This window comes from Cheilinus undulatus, linkage group 6 (genome assembly GCF_018320785.1).
Source record: "Cheilinus undulatus linkage group 6, ASM1832078v1, whole genome shotgun sequence".
In the NCBI taxonomy this organism is placed as follows: Eukaryota; Metazoa; Chordata; class Actinopteri; order Labriformes; family Labridae; genus Cheilinus; species Cheilinus undulatus.
The window spans coordinates 51558511-51585325 of NC_054870.1; the positions used below are offsets into that span (position 1 = coordinate 51558511).

At 41.2% G+C, this 26815-nt stretch overlaps 1 protein-coding gene across 1 annotated transcript in view; it reads left to right on the top strand.

Moving 5' to 3' along the window:
- The window catches only part of wdr11 (WD repeat domain 11), a 127892-nt gene that overhangs the window by 74572 nt on the left and 26505 nt on the right, over positions 1–26815 (top strand). Inside the window, exons 14-20 of the mRNA XM_041789390.1 lie at positions 3585–3693; positions 7378–7499; positions 9557–9704; positions 17143–17249; positions 17328–17442; positions 25220–25391; positions 25554–25662. Of these exons, the coding sequence (XP_041645324.1) occupies positions 3585–3693; positions 7378–7499; positions 9557–9704; positions 17143–17249; positions 17328–17442; positions 25220–25391; positions 25554–25662 (882 nt within the window). The remainder of the gene's footprint in view (positions 1–3584; positions 3694–7377; positions 7500–9556; positions 9705–17142; positions 17250–17327; positions 17443–25219; positions 25392–25553; positions 25663–26815) is intronic.

Below are 26815 nucleotides of genomic sequence, written 5' to 3' on the forward strand. Positions count from 1 at the left end.
GACACTACAACTCTGATCATTCTTCTCATGCTAACATTTTTCTCCATTCAATAATTAATGAGTTGAATATATGTCTTAATTCTGCAGTGGATGCTAGAGTCAGTGTACAGCTTACAGCTGTTAAAATCATAGTTAATGACAGGTAGTAACTGGAAATCTGCTGTAGAAAGAAGGAACAAATACATCTCACTTTGTCTGACTCATGAACCTGAACATATCTGAGACCTGCTGACAGCGCTTACAATTGAATAGAACAGGACAACTTTATTTAGGGAAGAACTATGTGGATGTTTACCACTATATAATTTACTGATATTGACAAATTCATTTTAGAAGTTACCAATAAAAAATGTTATCTTAAAATTACAGTCCTTAAAACACACCCAAAAGTTTGGGGAATGAGGATGAACAGAGTAATCAAATTCAGGAGATGTTGGTCTGTCGGTGAAGCTAAAAACTTCCTGACAATACAGACCAATATTTTCTGCCACTATAGGCCAATTTTTATGTCCACAATACACTGATAGTTACAGCCAATATAGGCAGATACTTACAGCAAATAATGGCAGATGTTTTCTGATAAGTGCTGAAATTTACAGTCTGTAAAAGCTGACATTAACATCTGATTTAGGCTGATTTTTAGAGCTGATGTCGACTAATGTTTACAGCTGATATAGGCTAATGTTTACAGTTGATATAGGCTAATGTTTACAGTTGATATAGGCTAATGTTTATAGTTGATATAGGCTAAGGTTTACAGCTGATATAGGCTAATGTTTATAGCTGATATAGGCTAATGTTTATAGCTGATATAGGCTAATGTTTATAGTTGATATAGGCTAATGTTTACAGCTGAAATAGGCTAATGTTTACAGCTGATATAGGCTAATGTTTATAGCTGATATAGGCTAATGTTTACAGCTGATATAGGCTAATGTTTACAGCTGATATAGGCTAATGTTTACAGCTGATATAGGCTAATGTTTATAGCTGATATAGGCTAATGTTTACAGCTGATATAGGCTAATGTTTACAGCTGGTATAGGCTAATGTTTACAGCTGAAATAGGCTAATGTTTATAGCTGATATAGGCTAATGTTTACAGCTGATATAGGCTAATGTTTACAGCTGATATAGGCTAATGTTTACAGCTGAAATAGGCTAATGTTTATAGCCGATATAGGCTAATGTTAACAGTTTTAATAGGCTAATGTTTACAGCTGATCTCAGCTAATGTTTACAGCTGATATAGGCTAATGTTTACAGCTGATGTGGGCTAATGTTTACAGCTGATATAGGCTAATGTTTACAGCTGAAATAGGCTAATGTTTATAGCTGATATAGGCTAATGTTTACAGCTGATATAGGCTAATGTTTACAGCTGATATAGGCTAATGTTTATAGCTGATATAGGCTAATGTTTACAGCTGATATAGGCTAATGTTTACAGCTGATATAGGCTAATGTTTACAGCTGAAATAGGCTAATGTTTATAGCCGATATAGGCTAATGTTAACAGTTTTAATAGGCTAATGTTTACAGCTGATCTCAGCTAATGTTTACAGCTGATATAGGCTAATGTTTACAGCTGATGTGGGCTAATGTTTACAGCTGATATAGGCTAATGTTTACAGCTGAAATAGGCTAATGTTTACAGCTGAAATAGGCTAATGTTTATAGCTGATATAGACTAATGTTTACAGCTGATGTGGGCTAATGTTTACAGCTGAAATAGGCTAATGTTTATAGCTGATATAGACTAATGTTTACAGCTGATATAGACTAATGTTTACAGCTGATGTGGGCTAATGTTTACAGCTGATATAGGCTAATGTTTACAGCTGAAATAGGCTAATGTTTACAGCTGAAATAGGCTAATGTTTATAGCTGATATAGGCTAATGTTTACAGCTGATATAGGCTAATGTTTACAGCTGAAATAGGCTAATGTTTATAGCTGATATAGGCTAATGTTTACAGCTGATATAGGCTAATGTTTACAGCTGATGTGGGCTAATGTTTACAGCTGATATAGGCTAATGTTTACAGCTGAAATAGGCTAATGTTTACAGCTGAAATAGGCTAATGTTTATAGCTGATATAGGCTAATGTTTACAGCTGATATAGGCTAATGTTTACAGCTGAAATAGGCTAATGTTTATAGCTGATATAGGCTAATGTTTACAGCTGATATAGGCTAATGTTTACAGCTGAAATAGGCTAATGTTTACAGCTGAAATAGGCTAATGTTTATAGCTGATATAGGCTAATGTTTACAGCTGATATAGGCTAATGTTTACAGCTGAAATAGGCTAATGTTTACAGCTGAAATAGGCTAATGTTAACAGCTAAGATAGGCTAATGTTTACAGCTGATATAGACTGTTTACCACTAATATAGACTGTTTATAGCTGATAAAGGCTAATGTTTACAGTTGAAATAGGCTAATGTTTATAGCTGATATAGGCTAATGTTTACAGTTGAAATAGGCTAATGCTTACAGCTGAAATAGGCTAATGTTTACAGCTGATATAGGCTAATGTTTATAGCTGATATAGGCTAATGTTTACAGCTGAAATAGGCTAATGTTTACAGCTGAAATAGGCTAATGTTTACAGCTGAAATAGGTTAATGTTTATAGCTGAAATAGGCTAATGTTTACAGCTGAAATAGGTTAATGTTTATAGCTGAAATAGGCTAATGTTTACAGCTGAAATAGGCTAATGTTTACAGCTGAAATAGGCTAATTTAAGAAGACTGTACATTTTTAAACATGCAAGACAAAATCAGGAGTAAAAGGCATTTAGGTGTAAAAATAAGGTTCATCATCTCCTAAACATAAGATGTGCCATGTTTTGTCGAGGTGTTGTGTGTGTGCTGCTGGTTGGCTTATCGTGCAGAAACGGGGCATTTGGAATATGGGGCTTACCTTTCTCCTCCCTTGTGGCCAGCTGTGCTCGTGCCGTTCCTCTCCACAGGGAAGCTTTTACTTCTCTAAGTTCTCGTGACTGAACAGGTTTCTGTGTGATTCAGCATTTTAGAAAGGAAACAGGGAGCACCGGAGGGACCTTTCCTGGGAGGTGTTTGACTTTTACTGGATTCAGTCCTGCTGAATGTGAGAATATTCAAACACAGAGACATAAAATGGGAGAATTTAGGATTGGATGCAAAATAAGTGAAGCCCCTGGGTGCAGGAGGGCTCATAAATATTTTTAATTCTCTCCAGGAAATGAGAAACTGTAAAATATCATCAAAAACACCTACAAAACAACTTTATTGTCTGTGTTGGGCTGAATGCCGCTGAACAAGAAACAGAGAACAAGCATTGGTTGTAAAATAAAGACGTTTATTTGATGGATGCAGATTTAGCTCAGACAGAGGCTACAGGCCTCACCACACTGCACAGGGTTAAATCCTGATCCTGGAGCTGTTTGATTCATGTGCTCTCTCTTCATCTGTCCCATTAAATAAAGACAAAATGTCCCAAGATAAGTCTTAGGAAATATGTTTATTTGAGGTCAAACAACAGCCCACTGATCCTTCACTGACTCAGACTCTGAAGGTTTTTGTTATTTGTATCTGCAGGCAGTACCTGGTGGTCGTGTTCAGAGACAAACCTCTGGAGCTGTGGGACATCAGGACGGGGACGCTGCTCCGAGAGATGGCTAAAAACTTCCCCACCGTCACTGCTCTGGTAAAGTACCAAAAACAATACGGTTACTCATAAGAGGTGTTATGTTAATGGAAAGTTTTGCTCATTTCAGGTACAAAATTCAGAATTTTTGCACAAAAAATGTTCAGATTAATTGAAAAATGACTAAACCTGTGTTTTATATGTTGAAGTTTAGTACTGAAATTATCTGAAATATTGCCAACAGTATTCAAAGCCAGAGAGATTCTTCATTTTTAGTCATAACTAGACGTTATCGTCTGCCCCAAGAAACACAACCTGTTTATCATTGCCATTGCCTGCTGGAAGCTACTGTTCTGTTGCTGTATCTCAGTCATGTTTTAAAGCCTGGCTTTTTTAGCTTTTTTTTCCAGCGTTCTGAGGGCTCAGCGCCTTGGGCAGAAACGGTGCCCTCAGCTGTTTTTGTTGCCACTCTCGGTTTAAAACTGTTAAACTTTGAAACCATGTGTGATTGTCACTCACCTTTCCCTCACTGGCCAAACAAAACCAAGAGGGGGGTGGGCCTTCTGACAATAGCAGAAGAGAAACTGATCTGACTGGTCTTTTCAAGGGTAGTTTTCAGGTCTGCAGCTGCTGCCTGTGTCAGGACAGGATTCCTTGAAATTATCCGTATGTCTTCTGTTTGATATTTGTTTTAAATATGTAAATAAGAAGCACATAAAGGCATTTTGAAAACAATGTTAGAGATTCTACCGGGGAAAGCAGGATTATTTTTTGATAAGATAGCAACAAGGAATGCTTCTGAGACGTGCTCTGGAAATGAAGTTACAAGGTCTCGTCTGCAGCGTCAGTGCCGAACCAGATGCTGTCCAGACTAATCAGCGTCATTTGAGGAGAACATGGGTGGGGCTTAGTTGTACCATATGCCGACAGCAACATCCATGTTAGACTGGCTACACGCTAGATGATTTTTAAATCTTAAACGATTTTAAAACAGTGGGAGACCACAGACATGGGTACAGTTTCAAACTATTTTTCGTCTTTAATCCACTGAACGCACACACTAGACAACTCAGCCAGATTGTCAGATCACTGGAGACCACACAGCTGCCAACCTGTCAACGGCCTCGCGTGATCACGTGACTTCAGAAAAAACAAACAAACATGGATGTCTGTGGATACCGTCTTGCTGTCTCTCCACAACAGAGTGCCCTGGCATGCGTTACAGGAGCAGCAAACTCATAGAACAAGGGAAAGACTCGGGATGCAATCCTGGCTGGAATTAAGGTACAGTTGTGTTTATGGTTGTGAGCAGTGAAAGTACCTATGATCTGTCTGGTGATGCTACCTGGTGTGCTCACTCTCATTGGTTGTTGTGGGTACCCTGTTAGCTGACCTACGACCTAGAATCATAAATATCATGTGTTTGATATTTACGATTCAGGGTCTGGGAGGCTACGATACGATTTGGAGCAGTAAATTAATCGTGTTGACACCACACACATGCAGACTATTCAGACAAATAATCGTTTGCGACAAGGCTCAAGTCGGGATATGCCCCCACAATCACTGGGGGAGTCAAATCTTGCCTATAATCAGGCTTAAAATCCTGTAGCGTGTGGCCAGCCTGACACGTGGTTAGCTTGGTGGAGTTTAGCAGCAGTTTTATCACAACTGGACCACATTTCTTTGAACAGTCAAGAGCAACAAACAGCATTGAAAGGTTTTCATGGTAGAAAAGATGTTTCCGCCTTCCTGCCGACCTGCTGGGCAAGTTGGGGCTGCATATTGTGTTGGTCTGTATATTCAATGGAAGCTGGTGGAGCTGTTAGCTCGGCTGTAGCGTTGGTAGTGGCAGTTTAACCAGAACTAGACCACATTTCCATATCAATACAGAACAAATAATAATAATAATAATAATAATAATAATAACTGTATTTGTATAGCACTTTTAAAAACATGGGATTACAAAGTGCTTTGACATGTGCAAAAGCAAGTACAAAAACAAAGCAACAACCCAGACAAAAGACAAGAAGACAGAGCGTGACATGTAGACAGATAATAATTCATCTACAGCGATAAAGAGCGAAAATATAGATCAAAACCTAGATGACCCGTGATGCCATGCAAACAAAGAGCCACACTGTTTGCTCCTCTTAGCATAGAAGATGTTTTCGCGCTTCTCCAACCGGCCGCGGCGTTTAATCCACAGTTCCTAAATTACGGTAGTGTTTCCCGGTAGGTTTGTTGCAGAGCTGCGCATGCATGCTATTACATCATGTTTGGTTGCTCTGATTGGTCCGTGTAAGTCCTGCCCTTCCCAAACACCTTGATATCAAGCTTTCTCAGATTAATGTGAAATGTCCAGGCAGTGGATATATGAAACAGTCTATTTAGAGTGTCAGGTTACAGACTCTTCTCCTGCTTACCTGAGATGGACCGTGATTTTTCTCTGACATTGGCCGATTTTTCCATCGCCCAAACTCCCCCTGTTCGTCTTGACAGCAGTCCAGTCTGAGTTCGTTTTAATGTGGTCTGGATTGGCAGGAATCATCCCCATACTTCCCCACTATCAGTAATGTCATCTTTTGTTAGTGCCCCCTAGTGGTGGACTTTATTAAATGTCTTTAAATTCGCAGCTGCATGTCTGACCTAAAGCTGACTGATACTTCAGTGCTTTTTATGTGTGCTGTGGCTTTAAACAGCAAAAACTCTAATGATTGATAACATTGGTAAGCGCTATAGCGTTAAAAAATACATAAATTTCACAAGACGGATGTAAGGAAGGGTAATGAATCCATCGCTAGATTGCAGCAAAGTGCTGGAAATTGTTATGAACATTTCAGACATGCAGGGGTTATCATGAAAGAGTACCCAGCCCCTCGGAGCCTTTTATTCCAATGTACATCTCTGTGTCTGTGAATTTAGAAGAGGCGGAGCCAGACAAATCATGGAAGTTTGGTGTGTAGAGGTGGTATTAGTCAATCAGAGATGCCTCCGACACTATTGGATTGTGGGTAATGTAGTGCTGTTGCTCGAAATCTTGAAAATAACACATTTTTCTTAAAATCTTCTTCATATATCATCTTTACTTTATTTAAACTGGGTTTTATTCTGGTTCTGACATTATGGCTAATCAAGTCTAAAAAGCAGCACAGTCTGAATGATGGTGTGGCTGATAAGGGACAGTAGGAAGTTAAATTCCATGGTGGCTGAAACTCTGGCTTTAGTTTCTCTTTTAAAACAGAACTTATTCAGTATTGGTGACAAGGACTCAGAGTTTAAATTTCTGGTTTCATGACAACCGTACACCCGCTGTCGACTCTCCCCTCGTTAAAAGTCCCTCAGACTTTCCCGGTTCCATCTCCCTCCTCTGTGTTTGTGTGTCCCATTTTAAAGATTAGTCTGAACATTTTTCTGTCAGCTCAGCAGAGAGCCGAGTCTTCATTAGTCAGAGAAACTCTCATAAAAGAAGAGTTATGTAGCACAAACTTTACAGTGGCTGTAAACTTATCCTCAGAATAAAAAAACTACACTAACCTCAATAACACATTCAGCCTCCTCCAGGCTCCGATTACAGCCTCATTTACATACTGATAAGAACCTGGACTGAAGCGTGGAGCTGCAGGTAGCAAGGAGGCTCATCTGGGAGGGTCAACTGTAGGAGAAAGTGACTGTCAGCTCTTTGCTCCGTCAGGGAATCTGGTTCTTTGTGTTTCTGCCCTGACTGTGCTTGTCCTTAAACAGGAGTGGTCCCCGTCACACAACCTGAAGAGTCTGAAGAAGAAGCAGATGGCGGCCAGGGAGGCGATAGCCCGGCAGACGGTGTCAGACGCCGAACAGAGCAGCGTCGAGTCTTCAGTCATCAGGTTCGAGGTTTAAAAGAACTCTATACCCTGTCCTAACTGGATGCTATGTGTGCGAGCATCAGCAGCAAATCAGCTCAAATACATTGATTCCTATCATAGCATCCTGAAAGCTCAGAAGCGGTATAGCGAGACATTTTATTCCCCTTTGTCCCATTTCTAATTTCCTCTTTTCCTCATGTTGAAGTGGGCGAAGAACAAGGTCACAGGTAGATAAGAATGAAGTATTACCTAGATTTTCTCTCACTGTCCTCACTCTGTAGAGCTTGTCAGCTAGCTTTACTTAACGTAGATTGTGCTGAAATTATTGTGCACATGATTCCTTAATCCAGTGAGGGATTTTTGTGAGATTTTGCACAAACATAAGCTCTATACCCAGGTTTTTTGTTGCTTTAGGATGGCATAAACATAAAGAACTCCAATGATAGTTAAAAAGGTCACATAAGGATGAAACCGTCCAGTGGTAGCTTTACTAGTCTTAATGGAAAGGCTTACATACAACACAACAAATTAACCTTGTGGGAGAAGAGAATAAGTAATGATGTCTCATTGGTGAATGAGTCTATTATACGAGCCAGCTCGTTGATATGAAGGACAGGGGCTCCTATGTAAGATCTGGTTTCCTTTCTTCCAGTTTTGTCATTATTTAATACACATTTAAAAATCAAAATTGTTTCCAAATGAAGAGCTGTGGTGGCAAAGCTGATCTAGCTGTAATCTCTTTTGGCAAGCCAGCCAGAAGAACGAGCCAAATGATCCAGATCTCTGAACAGAAACCACCAGTTCTTTTAAATGAATGTAAGGAGGTGGCTCCAGTTTATTTTACTTCAGTTTTGTAGTTGTTTAATCCACTTTTAAAAAGCCACACTGCTTCCAAAGGCTGGACTAACATTAGCAGTAGAAACACAAAAAAGACCAGGGATTACTGTGAGAAACTTGACTGAACCAAACTAGACCGCTTGGTGGAAATGGACCATATGTGAACCATATCTGAATTTGTCCCTACTTTCAGTACTCAAAAGAAGCTCATATTGTTGTCTGTTCTCACCGGTTGGCAGAGCCGTTAAAAGTGCAAAACCCAAGCATGTTGATAGTTCTTCTCTGTGGCATCCAGCTGAAATTCTTCACTGTGAGGTGACGACCTCTGCAGATCTACAGCTTGGTCTTCAGATTGTAAAATTTAAATCACAGATATGAATTTGATTATTGCTCCAGTAGCTCAGACTAACAAGCTCTGTGACAACAACTGAAGAAAACTGCTAAAATATTCCTGCAGGACGCTCTCAGAACGTTGAAGATTCTTGTTCTGTGTCCAAGTTAATGCAAGTGATGGAAAGGAAAATTGAAAGGGCACAACAGGTAGAGATTGCACCCTGAGCTGCACTGTGTCACTTGCATTTTTTTGGGAAACTGTTTGTTGAAGCTGATTTGTTTCCAACACTCGCTTGTGTTGCATGCTGGGAATTGGGGGGTTTACAGGTGTGATACACGGCACAAGTAGAGGAATGAATTTTGCTTAAAAATTCATTCATTAATACAGCAGTATTATTGAGAGTAGTTATCTGCAAAGTTTCTGTCAAATTGTCCATATTGATTTTATTGTGGAGGTGCTGAGAAGAAATGTATGGGTGCTTTAGCCGCCCGAAAAAGAGTCTAAAATCACATCTGGTGCACAATTTCTGTATGGATTTTGGGTTTATTCTTTTGAACCCTGTTTTGCAGGTTTGCTTTGCAGCAGCAAGGACATTGCTGAGCGATTTTAAATGTGATTTTTTAAACCAGACACAATAAAAGTATGAGACATATTACAGCTGCTACTGCATGCTAATAATGGACTCTCACTGTTAAAAGTCAGCTGGACCAATTATTATTCAATTGCAGTATCCAAAGGCCTCGAACTATCACATTTTCCTTTAAGAAATGAGTCCATAACTCTCCACATTCTCTCCATGAGTTACAGTAAAACATCAGCCAAAGTTAATCTCAGAAAGAAAAGAATATCCAGGTCCAGGCGAGTATGTCACACCTCAAATAATCCCTGATATGTTTCCACCCCTCAGCCTCCTGCAGGACGCAGAGAGCAAATCAGAGACGAGCCAAGCCATCTCAGCCCGCGAGCACTTTGTCTTCACAGACACGGACGGGCAAGTGTACCACATCACCGTGGAGGGCAACACGGTCAAAGATGGAGCTCGAATTCCTCCTGATGTGAGTCCAGGGACCGTGTGTCTTTTTTTAATGTATCTTTTTATCTCACATCCTCATGAAACACACCAAGGTGGTCACACAGATCCTTTATACACACACTTCTTATCTCCCCTTCTCCTTTCTTTTGTCTCTGTCTAATCCTTTCTCCTCACAAAGATCTAAACCCTCCTTTTTCTTCTTCTTTTTGTGGATGTAAAGATGTCTGCAGTCACCTCCTCCGCCGCCTCCTCTCTGAAAACAAATAATCAGTCAAAACTAAAGCTAAATCACCCCCCTCAATACTTTAACTCTATCAGAGCTTAAGTTTGAATTTATTTTCCATCTTCTAGAACTTTTTAACAAACCCATAAGTCTTATTAAGTGTTGAACTTTATGTTCTTGCTCTTCTCTCATTTGTTTTAAAGGTTAGCTCTTTCCCTGCAGCGTGCTCTGTTGTTTCAGAGTCTCTATGAAAAGATACTAATATTTTGCATTGATAACTTTCTTTTTACTGCATTTCTGCTTTTCCAATATTTCAGCTCATTAACGTAAACTTCTGGTTGCACACCAGTGTTTGCATAGCTCTACTTCTCCTCTTTGTCCTTCATTCTGCTGTTTTATTTATTTTTTTAACTTTATAATCATGCAGTTGTTGATATAGACATGAACATTTGAGGTGATCCTAGTGACTAATTTCCATATGGATTAAAAAGAGATTTAAATAAAGATTAGATTGGACTGTTTTAACCCCTAAAACCTACAGGATCTGTGCGCCACAGTCCATAAGCACTGCTATATGTTTAAGCAAGCATCCATATGCACCACAAAATGTCTGCACCATAGTGTTGTACTCAAGACCGCACCATCCGAGACCAAGAGTTGCCTGAGACCAGAGTGCACCAAGTCCAAGACTAGGGATGGGACCGATCCGATCCAATATTGGTATCGGGTCTGATAGGGACGTAATTAATAGATCGGACAGCGTCGATCCAAGTGACCGATCCAAATCCATCCTACAGTTTGCGGAGCGCACCGCAGTCTAACACGAGACAGTCTGTGTGTAACTGAGCTAGTATTAGTTGGGGATGTTCTTAGTGGTATAATTACCTAGTAGATGAAACATAAATCTATATTTAGAAAGGTCAAAACTAGTCTAAAGATGAGAGAACACAAAGAAGAGTGGGTGTGACGTTAGCCTGATAATACTCTCTACAGCGTGGCTAGCTTTGAAAGATAGCGCCGCCCGCCTTTGTTCCTCTTTTCACTTCGGGTGAGTAGTCCCTCTACAGCCCACATAGCACTTTATTTCCATTTACTACTTTGGAAAGCTTTCATACCGTGGTCTTCCTACTATACGCTAACACGTTAGCCGTTAGCCACCGCCGTCCTTCTCATTGTGTACATCCAACGATGAAGGGTCAGAGAGGAAGGCTGCGGCCATTAACTGAAGCTACAGCGGTCTCTAGTGGCAGGAGGTTCATTATAGAGCATTATAGACAGGGATTTATAATTTACACTCAGTTGTTGTTGTTTTTTGGATAATGTTGATATTTATTTTTTAGTAGTAGTTCAAATAAATTTGTTTGGAATACATTTAAATTCAATTTATTTATTTATTTAATTATTTATTTTTAGCTTTTTAATAAGAGGAGCTGGGTGGTTTACTACAGCCTCATGTAACCTCACACATTATACCAACAACAATAATAATTGTTAAGAAAAAAAATACACATATCGGAATCAGTATCGGGACATATTTATCGGAATCTGATTGGAGCTGAAAAAAAAGTGGATTGGTGCATCCATAACCAAAACTTTTGGGGTTAGAAACCGAGTCAAAACCAAGTGTAGCCAGGTGTAGCTGTTTCTTGATTTTGCAAGTGCTTCTCCTTATTATCACATTGATGAAGTCGAAGAATAGCAAATCAATGCTGGTCTGATGGTCAATGCTGGAATCCATCGGGATAAATATGGTGTGGAGTCTGTCTGCACCAGGATCAGTTTGCACCAAAATCAGTTCACATCATCCATATGGACAAAATCCTTCTGCACGAGGAGCCACATAATTCAGGTGTACCACACTCATTCTGCTCCAGGATCCATATGCACCATAATATGGCTGCACCATGATCCCTATGTCCTGCATTTCATCTGCACCAGGATCTATTTGCACTGCAATCCCTTAGTACCGGGATCAATATGCATTATAATCTGTCAGCAACAGGATCCATAATCGCTGCAATCCATCTGTCTGGAATCAGTCTTCATCACAGGCTACGTTCACACTGCAGTTAAAAGTGACCTGAATCTAATTTTTTTGCTCACATGTGACTCGTATCAGATTTTTTTCCTGAGAGTGTGAACGGCTTAAGGCACATTGAATCTGACCTTTTCAAATCCGATTCAGGCCACTTTTGTGTGTGGTTCTGAATCAGATACATAACTGATCTTTTGGAAATTCACTGCAGTGTAAACAGGCAAACTAAAACATCAGATCTGAGAAAAGATGGAACTGAGCATTAAGGCCTGCAGTGTGAACACAGCCATAATCTATCTGCGCAATCGTCTATATGTACCACAATTCATTTGCACTAGGATCCATAAACAATCTGCCTGCACTAGAATCTAGATGCATCAAAATCTGTCGGCGCCATTCATTTGTACAACAGCAATCTGTCTGCACCAGGACTCATATACATCACAATCCGTCTGCACCATCATACTTCTGCACCGAAATCTATCTGCACCAGGATTTCTCTTTACTGGAGTTTCGCTTCATCTGACAGTGCAGCCCTTGCCCTCTAGGTGTCAAATAAAAAGGACACCCTACAAACTGCACATTACTTTTCTTTCACAAGGTGCATTTCAATCCACTTTGACCAAAATCCACGTGCATTGCAATTTATCTGCACCATCATCCATGTATACCTCACTCTTTCTGCACCAGGATCTCTCTTTGCTGATCTTTCTTTGCCTTCTTGGTCTGGAATAAAAAGAAAAACAAATAAACAGCATGGGTTTTATACCTTTTGAGATTAATATGCATTTTATCTGCTTTTGTATTAACATAATATGAGTTTAATCATGGTTTATACCATCAGCAGTCTGTACTCATTGGGAAATGTTTTTAGATTTTTATTTGCGTCGTTCTGCTCTGTCCAGCTAGATGTGCCGACAGAAGCTCTATTAAATGAAAACCATGCATGGACAGAATGCTCCACAAAAACATGATTCTTTGGCTGCTCACAGCATCTTCACCACCTTCTTGAGAGCTCCTGATCACCACCTCCTTCACGACCTTCAACACCTTCTGATCTTTGATAATTCCCATCACTGCAAGCGAGGCTGGATGAACAAAAATAAAGCCATGCTCTTTTTACGTTTAATAAGAAAATACAGCTGATAAAATCAGGTGGTGGCGTGGTCTTGAATACATGCACTTGTTGCATCTACACAACCAATCCAGTCCTGGTGAGACATCCCAGACCTCCTCTGTATGTAGTCTGAGCTATCAGATATCACAACGCTTCTCATTGAGGCGCGTCTGTTTAGGATTACTTAGTATCCGAATGGCCAAATCAGATCTAAAGTAACCTGAATGAGGAGGAAACGACTTTAACAGAGATAATTCAGAAGTAAGTAAACTCTGAGTTTAGTTCTGATGTTGTTCTTTAATGAATTATACATTGAATCACTCTAGTTTTTGTCCCAATCAAAGTAATATGTATGAATAAAATATAATACATGAAAAATCCAACAAGCTGATGGATTTTATTATCTCTGTTTTGGCTTTAAACCAGCCGTGTAAAACAGATGTGAAAGAAAAGACGACCCAGTCCTTGATCTTTTATTTAACACATCTTTTTATGTCCCAGGCTTTTCACAAAATTGAATTTATTTGATGAGAAGTCTTGTCAAAGTTTTTTGCTTGAGGAACTGCCGTCTGTCTTCATTTCACTGCTACCTAATGTGTGGAGCTGAGTCATGTTGTGGAGAAGAGGTTCCAAAAATGGGGCCTGTGGCCCACAGGGGGGACCCAGAGCGATGACGGGGTGCTCCGATGGCTTCATAAGACAGTATGCAATGGTCTGTGCTGCAAGCAAAGAACGGCAGGTTTAGTGGGATAAACGTGGGTCTGACAGTGGCTCTGCAGCAGACATCAGAAGACAAGGACAGGAAAGTAAGATGAGTCATATTTCACTGTTGGCTTTACCTGTACCACAGTGGGTATTAACCAGAGAGCCAAACTCCTTCAGAAGTTCAGTGAGCAGGGATGCCCTCTGGAGGATTCCAGCTGATGTCAGTCCTGTCCTCTGGTTCAGTGACTTCCTCCCAGTTTGGGCTGAGGTAGGGGTGCATCTAAGCCGAAGACTGTTGAAAGAACGGGATAAAGCCTGTGTGATGTCAGCCGCCTGCTTACAATAGGCAGACTCAAAGCCAATCCGTGGCAGCCTCCATATTGAAATCAGTGTCTCAGCAGAACTTTGGATCAGCCTAACGGCAGGCAGGAGCCCGCCCACTGAGCTTCCTGTCAGCTAAGCTATCACTAAAGCTAGCCTGCTGGTGATAGCGTCTGTCAAGCTATCTGTCAGTCAAATGAGATGAGCCAATCAGTGCGCAGTGAGGTTTTTCCTAAATATAATAAATTAGTTTTATGAACCAGGCTGTAAACCAGTTTATTTCTGGTGAAAAAAAACTGCTTTTTAACACGTGTCGTGTACGAGACTTCCGGTGTTTCTGCAGCCAGCCTCAAGTGGACACTTGTGGTATTGCATTTTTTTTGCACTTCCGCATTAGCTTCATTTTTCAGGACCCGAGGTTGCCGCTTGGTCTTAGCCCCTGTGCTCTTCAGTACTTGTAAGGAATGGATAATGGGCCAGGTAACAGGGGCAGGGAACTGTGGAGTATCATTTGGCGATGCTGTGATCCTTGTGAAGGCTGTAGATGTCCTAAACTCGCTGAGTGAGAAGGCTTAAGTGTTGGGAATACACGCCTCCTGGACTAAAACAAAGATCCAGGACTTTGGAAACACCATGGATGCTGCCATGGAATCTGTGTCTGTGAACGGTGAGAGCATGGAAGTTGTAGAGCAGTTCGCTTACTTTGTGCACGTGGCGATGGGTTCACTGGAGAAGGTGGCATAGCATTTGGGTCCTTGGTCCTCCTGGTCTGGTCAGTCTATGAGGTGCTGACTGAAGGCCAGAGATGCCAACTGGACTCCTTTGGTGTGGACTCCAACTGGACCGGTATGTCAGGATGTGAAGGGTCAGCTGATGGATCTGCAAACAGAAGTTAATTATTGCTCTTAGTTTATTTAAGTAGCATCTACTCTAACATCTCTATTCTCCTTCCCTCCACCTGCTGGTTTGTGTTTTCTTTTTGCACAACTAACTACCCACATCCAAAGACTGCATTCATAACTGATCTGTTCGACTTACATACCTATGGTTATTTTAAATGTAACTTGCAATGGAATAACTTACTTTTAAACTTGTGTAACTCCCCTTTTTGTTCCTGACTTGGAGCCAGTGCATGGTCCACGGGGGCTCGTCCGGGATTCTGACCCTCTCTCTGTTTCTCATTTGAAAATGAACTGGTATTAAAAACGTGATAACTTGTCCAGCCCTACTTTGGATTGAGCTAAACCTCCTCATGTGTTGATGATTGCCAACTCTTTTTATCAGTAAGGAAATTACATGACATCTCATATGTTTTTTAAATTTATTTAACTTGATGAAACTTGTCTCTTTCATAAAAGCCTCCACACAATCGGATCTCTGTTTCTCTGCAGCAGACTGGATTGTTAACATCTCTCTCTCTTTACCTGCACCTTCATTCTCACTGCAGCGTCACCTGTAGATGCTAGAGCCTTATCTCAGCTGCAGATTTATTGCAGGCAGATTTGCATCCTCTGAAGGATTTATGTTCCTCTCTGGATGATTGAAGTTCTCCTATCTCTGTCAGGAAACTGACACAAAAACTCTGAAAAAGTTTTGTCCCATAATCCTTTGCATAAACACTGAGGGCGAGCTGACACGTCACGTCTTCATATCAGCGCAGCCTGACTGATTCTGATTCTGACTTTATTTCCTTTTTTTTTTACTCAAACACAGACGTTAATGTCAGAGAAGATAGAGGTTTTATAGCTTTGGGAAAATATGTTTTTAAAGGTGTTTCGTTATTCGGCTCATTGTCTGGCTTTGCAAAAACTCTTCACAAAGGCTGCATGAGTAAAAGATAACATTTTTAAATCACTGTATGTTGGTAGTGTTGGAAGCAGTATTAGTTGTCCTTTTGTAGCTGCAGCTTTGAGGGCAGCCACGTTCAGTGTTGTCTCTACTTAGAGCATGCACGTGCAGTCGGTTGAAGGCGGTGATGCTGTTTGGATCATGATGGTCATGTGAGAAGGATGGATTAACCATGATAAAACAAAATTACGCACTTACAGACATTTATTGAATCATGATCAATGCATCAATAAATGCACAGGTCAAAGGTGCTGGAAAAGCTGACAAATTCACCTTCAAGTGCTTGAAAATGCTTGGATTTGACTTTAGGCATCAAGGAGTAGGTGAACCCACCTGTACTAGTCTCGCCAAAGCCAGGGCACCTCATTTAGGACAAAGCAGTGAAGGCAACCCAAGCCAAGCAGGCTCCCGATACATCGCAGGTATGCATGAGTCATGTCCTAGGTGCCGACCTGGAAAGACCACCTCAGGTTGAGATGAAACGGTTGAGAACCAGTCGACGACACCTCAGCACCACCAGCAACGTTCTACCTGCCTACCTGGCCTATGTTTGCTGCGCAGAGATTTCTTTGGCTGGCTTTGCCCCACCGCCTTCATGTTAAGAGCAGCTCATCAGGAGTACTACCCCTGTGCAGATCTTTCATTTGTAGGTGTTTACGTTCAAGTTTGAGTTCATGGCAGTGCAAATCTTGCACTGCAAGGCTTGGGACGCCGACCCCCGTTTGGCTGTGCTAGCAACTGCTTAAACCATGGGCAGGGGGGCTCCAAGGACAAAGGACACTTTTGCAGCTGCTGCTTTCTGAGTCTTGCTTCTTCTTGTTTTTCATTTTATTATTTGCTCTGTGAAACTCTCCAGCTGCAGCAGATGGTGGCAGCTATTCTGGCTAAGATTGCTGTTTGTATGATCCTATTTCTCCATTATTAAAAGCATGAATGCAGAGGTATAATTGTTATGAGTAACATAACTTTTAAGGTGCCACAGATGTTAGAAATCTGATGCACTTAAAAGGATACAGAAAAAGAATTACAATAAGGTTAAGGAAAGTTATGAATGCAAGATAAGGTTGACTCATTCCTCTTGTGAAAGGCCACCTTTACAAGGAGGGGGGTCAGAGGTCACTGCAGTGTGGTCTACTAATTCTGAGTCCTGAGTTGACTGAAATGCTGTTGGTTACTGCTCTTCTCTCTAATGTGCATGCTTCTGTCTGCAGGGCAGCATGGGCAGCATCGCCTGTATCGCCTGGAAAGGTGACACTCTAGTTCTGGGGGACGTAGATGGAAATCTAAACTTCTGGGACCTTAAAGCTCGTCTGTCCAGGTATCATCCTCACACTGATATTTATCTCACTGTTACTTCAGTAAACACGTTTGATAACCATGCTGCTGGCTTTTTCAGGGGAATCCCGACACACCGCGGCTGGGTGAAGAAGATCCGCTTTGCTCCGGGGAAAGGAAACCAGAAGCTGCTGGTGATGTACACGGACGGAGCCGAGGTGTGGGACACCAAAGAGGTGAGGAAACACTTTACTGGGTTTGTTCAAATACCCCAATCTGCCACCTGATGGAGGAAACATCTATATGAGGCTGAGTTCATACTTTTCACTGATAAAACCATGGACCAAAGCATCACCTCTGTCAGCTTTTAAAGCAAGGATCTGGATATTATTAATGCATCATTATACCTGCTTTGGAAAACAAGCTAACAAACTCTGTGAGCAAGAAACGTGAACGGAAAACTGAGGAAATTTTCCAGTAGGAATCCCCCTCTTTGCTCTTCTACTTCAATGCAAGCAGAGAGATACACCGTCATGGTGAATTTCTGCAAGAACTTGCAGCATACGGATTTCTGCTGTGTTGGCATGATATGACGTGTACCTGCAGTCAATTCACACGCATCTTAAAATTGTCTTAAGAATTATCGTATGTGAAAACAGAATTTTAGAAATTTTGGGAAATTTATTAAATCAATAAAACATTGACAGAAGTATTCAGACCCTTTCCTCAGTACTTAGTCGAAGCTCCGTTGGCAGTAATTTCAGCCTCGAGTTTTTTTGAATATGACCGAACAAGCTTTTGTACCAGAATTGTGGATTTTCTGCCATTCATTTGCAAATCATCCCAAGATCTGTCAGGTTGGATCGGGTCTGCCAGTGGACATCCATTTTCAGGTCTCATGCAGGACAGGTTAGAGCCCTGCGCGGGACTGTTTTCTTCATCCCACTCCTGCCCGCCCCCGCTGAATTTCTGACCATTACCGCCCACACCCGCAACTTGTGTGTTACACTCCCGCCCGCACCCGCAAAACCCTGAGAATTCATGTCCGCACAATAATAGAGATGCATTGATTTTGTGTCTTCTCCTGTCCAGCAGGAGAAAATATGTAATTTTATAGGCTATTAATAAAGATTCATGGGCAGTGCTCTGTTGTAAAACTTCAGGACCTGTAACGCAGACTGGGTGTTGTTCTGGCAGCAAAGGGGCAACAAAAGTGTCACGTAATACATCAAAAACGAAAAAAAGTGCCTTGTGTGAAAACGGGCCAGGAAGATCATGTGAGTGCAAACAACCTATTAATGTAAATAATTAAGAAAAAAAGAATCAGCTGCAGAGAAGCATATACAATTGGCCATTGACGGAGAGCATCTCTCTCCCTCACTCGCTCTCTGAGCGGCCACTGTCAGTCAAATCTGCTGCGCTTCAGCACCAAGGACAGCTCATTTAGCCACTCTCAGCATAAACATTAACTTTCACGACACAAAAACACGCTTTTTCAGTTGAAATAATTATTTATGAAACTGTACTTGTCTCGCCATTTAGTATTCAGCAGTAGATATTTATCTGTTATTCCATCAGAGCTTGTCTGCAGAAACAAATCTTGTCAGACTTGCCTTGTTTTCTTTTTCTGTTATAAAGACCTTGTTTGAACTTCTTTTCTACATCATTTGTTGACTCCATCATCCTGTCGCGAGGCCACATCCTGATCCCGGAGTGTTATTTTCTAGCCGGCCGCAGCAAAGTTCAAACCGCCCGCTCCCGCGAGATTTGCGTTGACTCCCGTGTCACCCAATCTCAATGTAGCCCTCTAGGACAGGTCACTGGGATATCACTTTACTTTGCTCTTTTCAGATTTTACTCCCAGTCTTCCAGTCCCTGCGGCTGTAAAACGCCTTAGAGCATGATGCTGCCACCATCATGTTTCAGTACGTAGATGGTGTTGGGAAGGTGAAGAGGGGTGAAAGGTTCCCAGATATAACATTCAGAACTGATTTGCTTTGACCCCATGGCTTGGCATTGTCACATGGACACCTTCTATAGAGAGGAGTGTGCCTTTCCAAATCAATTACAATCAGTTTAATTTAGCACAGGTGGACTCCAGTCAAGGTGTAGAAACATCTCAGTAAAGATCCAGGTATTAGGAGGAACCTGAGCTAAATTCACAGTGTTGTTGTAAAGGCTCTGAACACTTATGTCAATGTGATAATTCATTTGTTTATTTTAAATGAATATGCAAAGATTTCTGCACCCCCACTGCATGATAATGCCATCACCAGGCTGCACTGTTGGGATGAAGCATGGTGCCTGGTTTCCTCCAGATTTAGAGTTGAGGCCAAACAGTTCAATCTTGGCTTCATCAGACCAGAGAATCTTGTTCCTCACAGTCTCAGAGTCCTTCAGGGCCTTTTTTACAAACACCAATCAGACTTTTATGTGTTTACACAGAGAGTCTTCACCATGGAGCGTCCCTTCAGGAGGCAGAGTCCAGTCAGAGTGGATGAAAATACAAACAAGAAACTGTCTTTATTTGATTTGTGCATGGGTTACACAAACCCCTTAGAAATCCTGCAGAAGTAGAGCTTGTTTGCTTCTTATTTGAATAAATTAAAATATTTTTAGGCCAAATTAAGCCAAAAGAATACTAGTACTGAATCCGTGTGCCCCTGCACTGTTGTTATAAAGTAATTATTCCCAGCATGCATTACCAGGTTGCTCTGCAGATTGTGCCTCACTCTGCAGGTTCACAGCAGCCGTTTACATGGAAACAGAGTCATTCTGCATGTTTTCTACTGGCTGTAATCACTGACAGACACGGTGCTGCAGTATATTTACCTAATGTCCTCTCTAATAGAAAATGTGCTGTAATTGTCCCGCTGTATTGGAGCATTATTACGGTGTAAGCACACATAGAGAAGCTTTTAAAGCTTTCTGCAGACATTAATAAGGCCGAGCAGAGCAGGATGGATGTTTCTGTGAGCTGCAGCGTCCTCGCTTCTTCTTTAACTTTGTTTACTGCAGTCATTATTATCCCAACAGTTCTCTCCCTGCACCGTCTCCGTCTAAACATCCCGCGGCGGCTTCCCGCTCCAGTTCATCATCTGATCTAATGTCACACGCTGGACTTTCTTTATCTGCATCTATAACAAAAGAATCTGTTAGCCTTCCCAGCAGCACTGTGATAAAAAAAGAAGAGAGATGTGGCTGCAGAAAGACGCTGTGCTGTAAAAAGAAGTGTCGGCGTGGTGGGGAGGGGGGGCAGGGGGTCCCATCGGAGCAGTATTGTCAGCATGGAGGGATGTGTTTTCTTGAGGGGAGCTGAGATAAGACAGTTTTCAGCCACCGTTGGTAAACAGATGGATCAAGCTGCAGAGGAGGGAGAGACGGGGGTGGAGAGGAGGTGCAGGGGGGATGTCTGCTGACAGCTGGGCTGCTCCTTTACTGCCCCATAAAAACCAGAGAGAGCGCTAGTGGAGAAAGAGAGCGGTTTGTCCTTCAGTCTGCTACTCTCAACAGGCTCCAGAGAACTGTCTGCTCACACCTCATATGAACACGAGTCCTCAATGATCCCGTCACCAATGAACCGCTCTGATTCTACATGCTCAGGCCAAGCATACAGCGACATCCTCTCATACTTCCCTCCATACCTTATGTTAAATCAGTGATATCAACCATTGTGCAGCTCTGCTGGTCTCGGGACCCGTTTTTTGTGGACTAGTACATGTCAAGGCCTTACTAGTCAAGCAACACAGCTAAATATGGACCAGCGGTTCTCAACATAGGGGCCGGGACCCCATTGGGGGTCACCAGACATTGAGAGGGGGGTCACCAGATGCCTTAAAAGACGTGGTGATTTGGTGAGATTTATACTGAAATCAAAGTTGTGAAAAAAGTTGTAAAAATTAAGTCTGGGCCCCTGACAAACCCAGAGAATGGGCCCTACCCAGTTTTGATTTTGATATCAATGTCTTTATCAGTAGCATTGGTGCTAGCATCCTGGCTAACCTCATTTTCGGGCTGAAAAGTTATTTGCGCCACTTTTTAATCAGTTTTCCTCCCGTTTGCCACAGTTATTTACCACTTTTCATGAATTTTGTCCAATAGACACTAGGGCTGAACGATTTGGGAACATAATCTTATTGTGATTTGAAATGTAATTACTTCTAAAGTTCCTCATCCTATATATTTCTTAACAAACACAAGCAATAAGGCTAAATCCCAATTCTCCTCTTAACCCTCAGTCTCAAAATGCACATTCCCGCGAAGTGCCAGGGCTGTCTTAGTTCTCCCAAGAGTTGAGTTGAGGGGCGAGTTTGAGGGCTTTATCTCCCTGTAGCGCCACACCATGTAATAACACCCCATTATATAATAACCCTAACCATAGGACTTAGTGTGGGCTCCAAGGTATGCCCTACCCAACTACCCTGCCCTAAATCTAACAGCTTAGTGACTTACGCCTAAACCTAACCCCCCTTCAGGGCTCTAGACTAAATACCTAACTAGGACTTAAGGTGGGCTCCAGGGTATACCCTACTACCTTGCCCTAACCCTAACCCCTTAATGGCTTACAAAATGCGGCGTTTTTACATAATGAATTGAAAATGTATTACATTATTACATAATGGGGCGTTATTACATAATGTGGCTCTACACTCCCTCAACTTTGAGATGTTCCTGGAGCTCCCTTGGTATTGAGGGTTATCACTCAAAGAAAGATGGTGGCAAATGCAGGGAAGAAATCAAGCTACAAATGTAAATTTCTTTCTGAATAGAAATCTAAAGATTAAAAAAACCACTCCAATATCTTAGTTTAATGTTATTCTATGGATTATTTGCCTTTTTGTAGCGTAACATTTACTTTTATTTTTACGATCGTAAGCCGGTAACCGTGCCATCTCCTTCTTCTTCTTCTTCCTCTGAATCGACAGACTACGCAGTTTTGGCACATTACTGCCCTCTATAGTCTGAAATCGTAACTGCTATTAAGGGGTGTCCCATTTCTGAGTCATGAGATGGCCCTTACACTTGGTTTTTAGGGGCGAGTTATGACTGAGGGTTGAGCTTGAGGGTAAGATTGAGGGTGTTATGGCCTCCTTGATAAACTCTTTAACAAACAATGCTCAAACAAAAAGAGACGAGCAACATAAACAAAAGGACACAGATAAATGATACTGAGTTTCAAAATAAATAGTCCCAGCTTCATTAAACATAAAAATTGATCAGTTAATAAATGGAATCAATGAAATTAAAAGAGCTGTTGGCGCCGGCCAAAAGAACAAAAGAGGGGTGTGAATATGGCTGGCCACACAATGGGCCATTGGACCAGTCACCACCCCGAACTAAAACTACCTAACTCAAAACGAACTAACTACTCAATACTCAATTAAGAGGAGGATTGAGATTCAGCCTAAATCATTTTATATTATAACCAACACAATATTAGATTAGACAAGGGCTAAACAATTTTAATCTTATATCTAATTGTGACCATTTTGACTCATAATGCAAATCGGACATGAAATCTTGGAATGAAGGGAGTGATCATTTAGATTTTATTCTTAAATTCAGTAAGAGAAACCTGCAAATATGAAGAAAGTAGGATATTTTGCAGACTTTTCTTAAAAGATGGCATTTGAATAATTGCATGACATGTAATGCATAAAATCTGTGCTGCAAAAAAAAAAAAAAAAAAAATGTTTTAAACTGGTATTTTGGCACAAATTTCAGGGTAAAGAAGTATTGCACCTTCTGTGATTTGAAAATTGCAGCAATCCAAATTGGGATTTAGGTCGTTTTCACACCTGATAGTCCAAAGACTTGGTCCGTTTTGGAACAGAAATGGTAACACTGTTGCACTTTCCTTTGGTTTGGTTCGCATTCACACTGCTCTCCTGGTCAAGCGGACCAAACTGTCTGAACACCTACAACCTCTGCCCGCTAGGGCCGCTGTCCCCACTAACAAACAGCGACCAAGAAGGACAGAAGGCGTAGAAGAAGATGAAACTCCTTCTTCCAGTCTTTTTTCCACATCAATGAAAAAACAGAATTTACGCTGTCTTGGGGTTTCTGCTCTTCCATTGGACCATTACGAGCAGCCAGCGAGGCGGTGAGCTGTCCAACATGTCGTTCTTAACATGAGATGAATAAATAAGCACAGACTACGACATGTTGCTATGGTTACACAGACGCCAAGCAAGGTACCGACATGTATTTGAGTGTATTAAATCATATAAATCCTTATATCATTATGCTTTATGCCACTTCCTGCCTTTGGTTCACAAGTTGGTCCGCTTTGCTTTCACACCTCAAACAAACTGCACCAGGATTTGTTTGGAAGTGGACCGAGACCCCTTATTTTCAAGCGGACCAGAGTCTGCTTGTTTGGTCCGCACCAGAGTTCATGTCAGCTTTCACACCACTCCAAATGAACCGGACTATCCGGGAAAACAGACCAGAGTTCGTTTAAAGCGGACCAAACAGCTCTGGTGTGAATGCGCCCTTAATCTTATTTGCTATTAATTGCCCAGCCCTAATAAACACCCATTTTTGGCCCTTTTCCCACCATTTTTTTCCTCTTCTAAACCTTTTTTCTCAGTTTTAAACCCTTTCCTTTATTTTTTTCGGCCTGTTTTTGCCACTTAACTTCATTATTGTCACTACATTTACCGTTGTACATCTTTTTTATACCCATTTTTCCCATTGTAACCACATTTCACTATTTGCTATACCCATTAAAATCAGTCTGATCAATTTCTGCCCATTTTAATTCTCTTTTACCCCTTTGATGCCAATTTTTTTTTTGCTATTTGTATCTAATTTTTGCCACTTCTAACCTATTTATGCTAGATTAAAAATTCAGTTCCCCCACCTTTTCCAGTAGTTTTTTGTTTTTACCATTTTAACCCATTTTAGCAGTTTTTAACCCATTTTAAGAAAAGAGGTTTTTAATTTCTAAGAAAACTGTGGCACAAATGAATAAAAAAGATATTTATTCCTTGATAAGAGTGGATATTATCTGGGTTAAATATAAAACATGGTTATCACAGCTCTACTTTACAATGAACCATGATTTTGCTGAACTTTAGCAGCCCTCAGTTTGTCTGGGCTCTCTCCTTCACCCCCCCTTATGGACAGCCTGTCTACACTTCACTATTCTTGAATATGTGTGGCTGTTAAACCACCTTCAGGTATAGTCGGGGACCCCGGTCCCCTGCACCTTTTTTTTGTAGAACCCCAGCTCTAGACAACTGTGTGCTACTTTACTACGAGTAAAGTGCTGATTCTGGAGTTACAAGATCTCATGCTAAGGATGTGCACAATTTAACGGTTCAACAGATAAATTTGTGTATAAAATAAGCTGGTGGAAGATTTACAAGTTGGTTAAACTAATTATGTGTCAATTTTATAAGCACAGGCTTGAAATCCTCGTCTATAATGCACTTTAAACCGTAATAATCCTCCCACCACTAGAGGGTGCTGTAGCTTCAGTTGATGGCCTGTCTGAGCTTTCCTGCGTCACTTCACTAAACGTAAACATGAGAAGCTTAGCAGGAACAGTGGGGTGTGACAGTGTTGACAGTGCAATTATTTTTTGGGTTCCTCATCTTATGTTCTGTTCAAAAAGCACAAGCAATAAATAATTTTATATTATAACCAGCAAAATATTAAATAAATTAAACTAGGGAAAGAAAGATTTTTTTTGAAAATATCTGATTGTGATTTTGCCTCAGCTTCATGCTCTGTCATGAAACTATGTTTAGCTGCGCCATCCTAATCAAATAGTTTAAATCTGTTACAGTTCAGTCATCTTAAAACTTCTGGTAACAACAGGAAAGTGCATTATTAAAGGTTCATAACGATTTTTATCCCTTTAGAGGGAAAATTAAATCCTAACAGCTGTAAGTGTGACAGGAAACACTGAACAGGAAACAGAGCGATGAACCTGGATTGTCATAGTTTTAGCCGAATTTAAGAATCTTTCTTTGACATGCGTCACCCTTTCTCCGCCTTTCTCAGGTCCAGATGGTCAGCAGCATGAGGATCGGCCGTAATGTGAACTATCGCATCCTCGACATTGACTGGTGCACATCAGACAAGGTGGTGTTAGCCTCTGACGACGGCTGCATCCGAGTTCTGGAGATGGCCATGAAGTCGGCGAGCTACCGCATGGACGAGCAAGACCTGACCGGTGAGGGAGGGAGGAAGGGGGTTTAATTCTTTTCTTATTTATTTCTCCTTCTACTTTAGGAAGTTTTCATTTGTATTTCTTTAGAAAAACTTTCTTTTCTAACCATAAAGCCTGTTAGAGATGATTATTGTGGACGTTGTTTTCTGTTTGGATCCTCCGCAGACCCGGTGTGGTGTCCATACCTGCTGGTTCCTCGAGCCGCTCTCACCCTGAAAACGTTCCTGCTGCTGCAGCCGTGGTCGGGAACCTTCACCATGGATATCACCCAGGTGTAAGTGTCCTCTCCAACTCCATTCAGACTCTGAGAGTGTCATAAATCAGTGTGTCACAGTGAGAGCAGTGTTAGTGAGGCTGACAGCGACACAATACCAGGGGTGAATCAGCCTCGTCTGACCTTCAGACTCTCAGCTTCTTCAGAAAATACACATGAAAACATCAATACTCTGTGTTTTCACTGCTGCTGTAAAAGGGACTCAGTGGAGCTCACTTCTGTCCCTGCTTTTCAAAGAAAACTGGACTGATCAATAACCGATCAAAAACCAAAGACATTTTTAAAGACGCCAGAATCACGTGTTCTCTCAAAGGATGAAAACTATCAGGCAGGATTATGTCTGCCTACTGTCTCATTCATGCATGTTGTATAAGGAAATAACAGATTTCTGCATTTTCATCCTGTGCAAAGCGTTCTGGTTAGAGTTATCATGTGGTTGTGTTTTCCTTCGTGCCACATCTTCCATTGATTCATCCAACCATTTATCCATCCATCCATCCACCCAACCATTAATCGATACATGCATCCATCCATCCAACCATTTATCCAACCATTCATCTATTTGTCCATCCATCCAACCATTAATCCATCCATTAATCAATAAATTCATGCATCCATCCAACCATTTATCCAACCATTCATCTAGTCGTCCAACCATCCATCCATCCATCCATGCATCCATCCATTAATCAGTCTGTGCATCCAACCATCCATCCATCCAACCATCCAACAATTCATCCACCCATGTATGCATGCATTCACGCTTCCATTCGTCCATGCATTCAACCATTAATCCATTCATTTAGCCATCCATTGATTAGTCCATCAATTCATCCAACCATTAATCATCAATCCATCAATCCGCCCAGCCATTAATCGATACATGTATCCACCCATCCAACCATTTATCCTACCACTCCTCCATTTGTTCATCCATCAAACCATTAATCAGTACATCCATGCATCCATCCAACCATTTATCCAACCACTCCTCCATTTGTTCATCCATCAAACCATTAATCAGTACATCCATTCATCCATCCAACCATTTATCCAACCACTCCTCCATCCATCAATCCGCCCAACCATTAATCGATACATGTATCCATCCATCCAACCATTTATCCAACCATTCATCTATTTGTCCAACCAT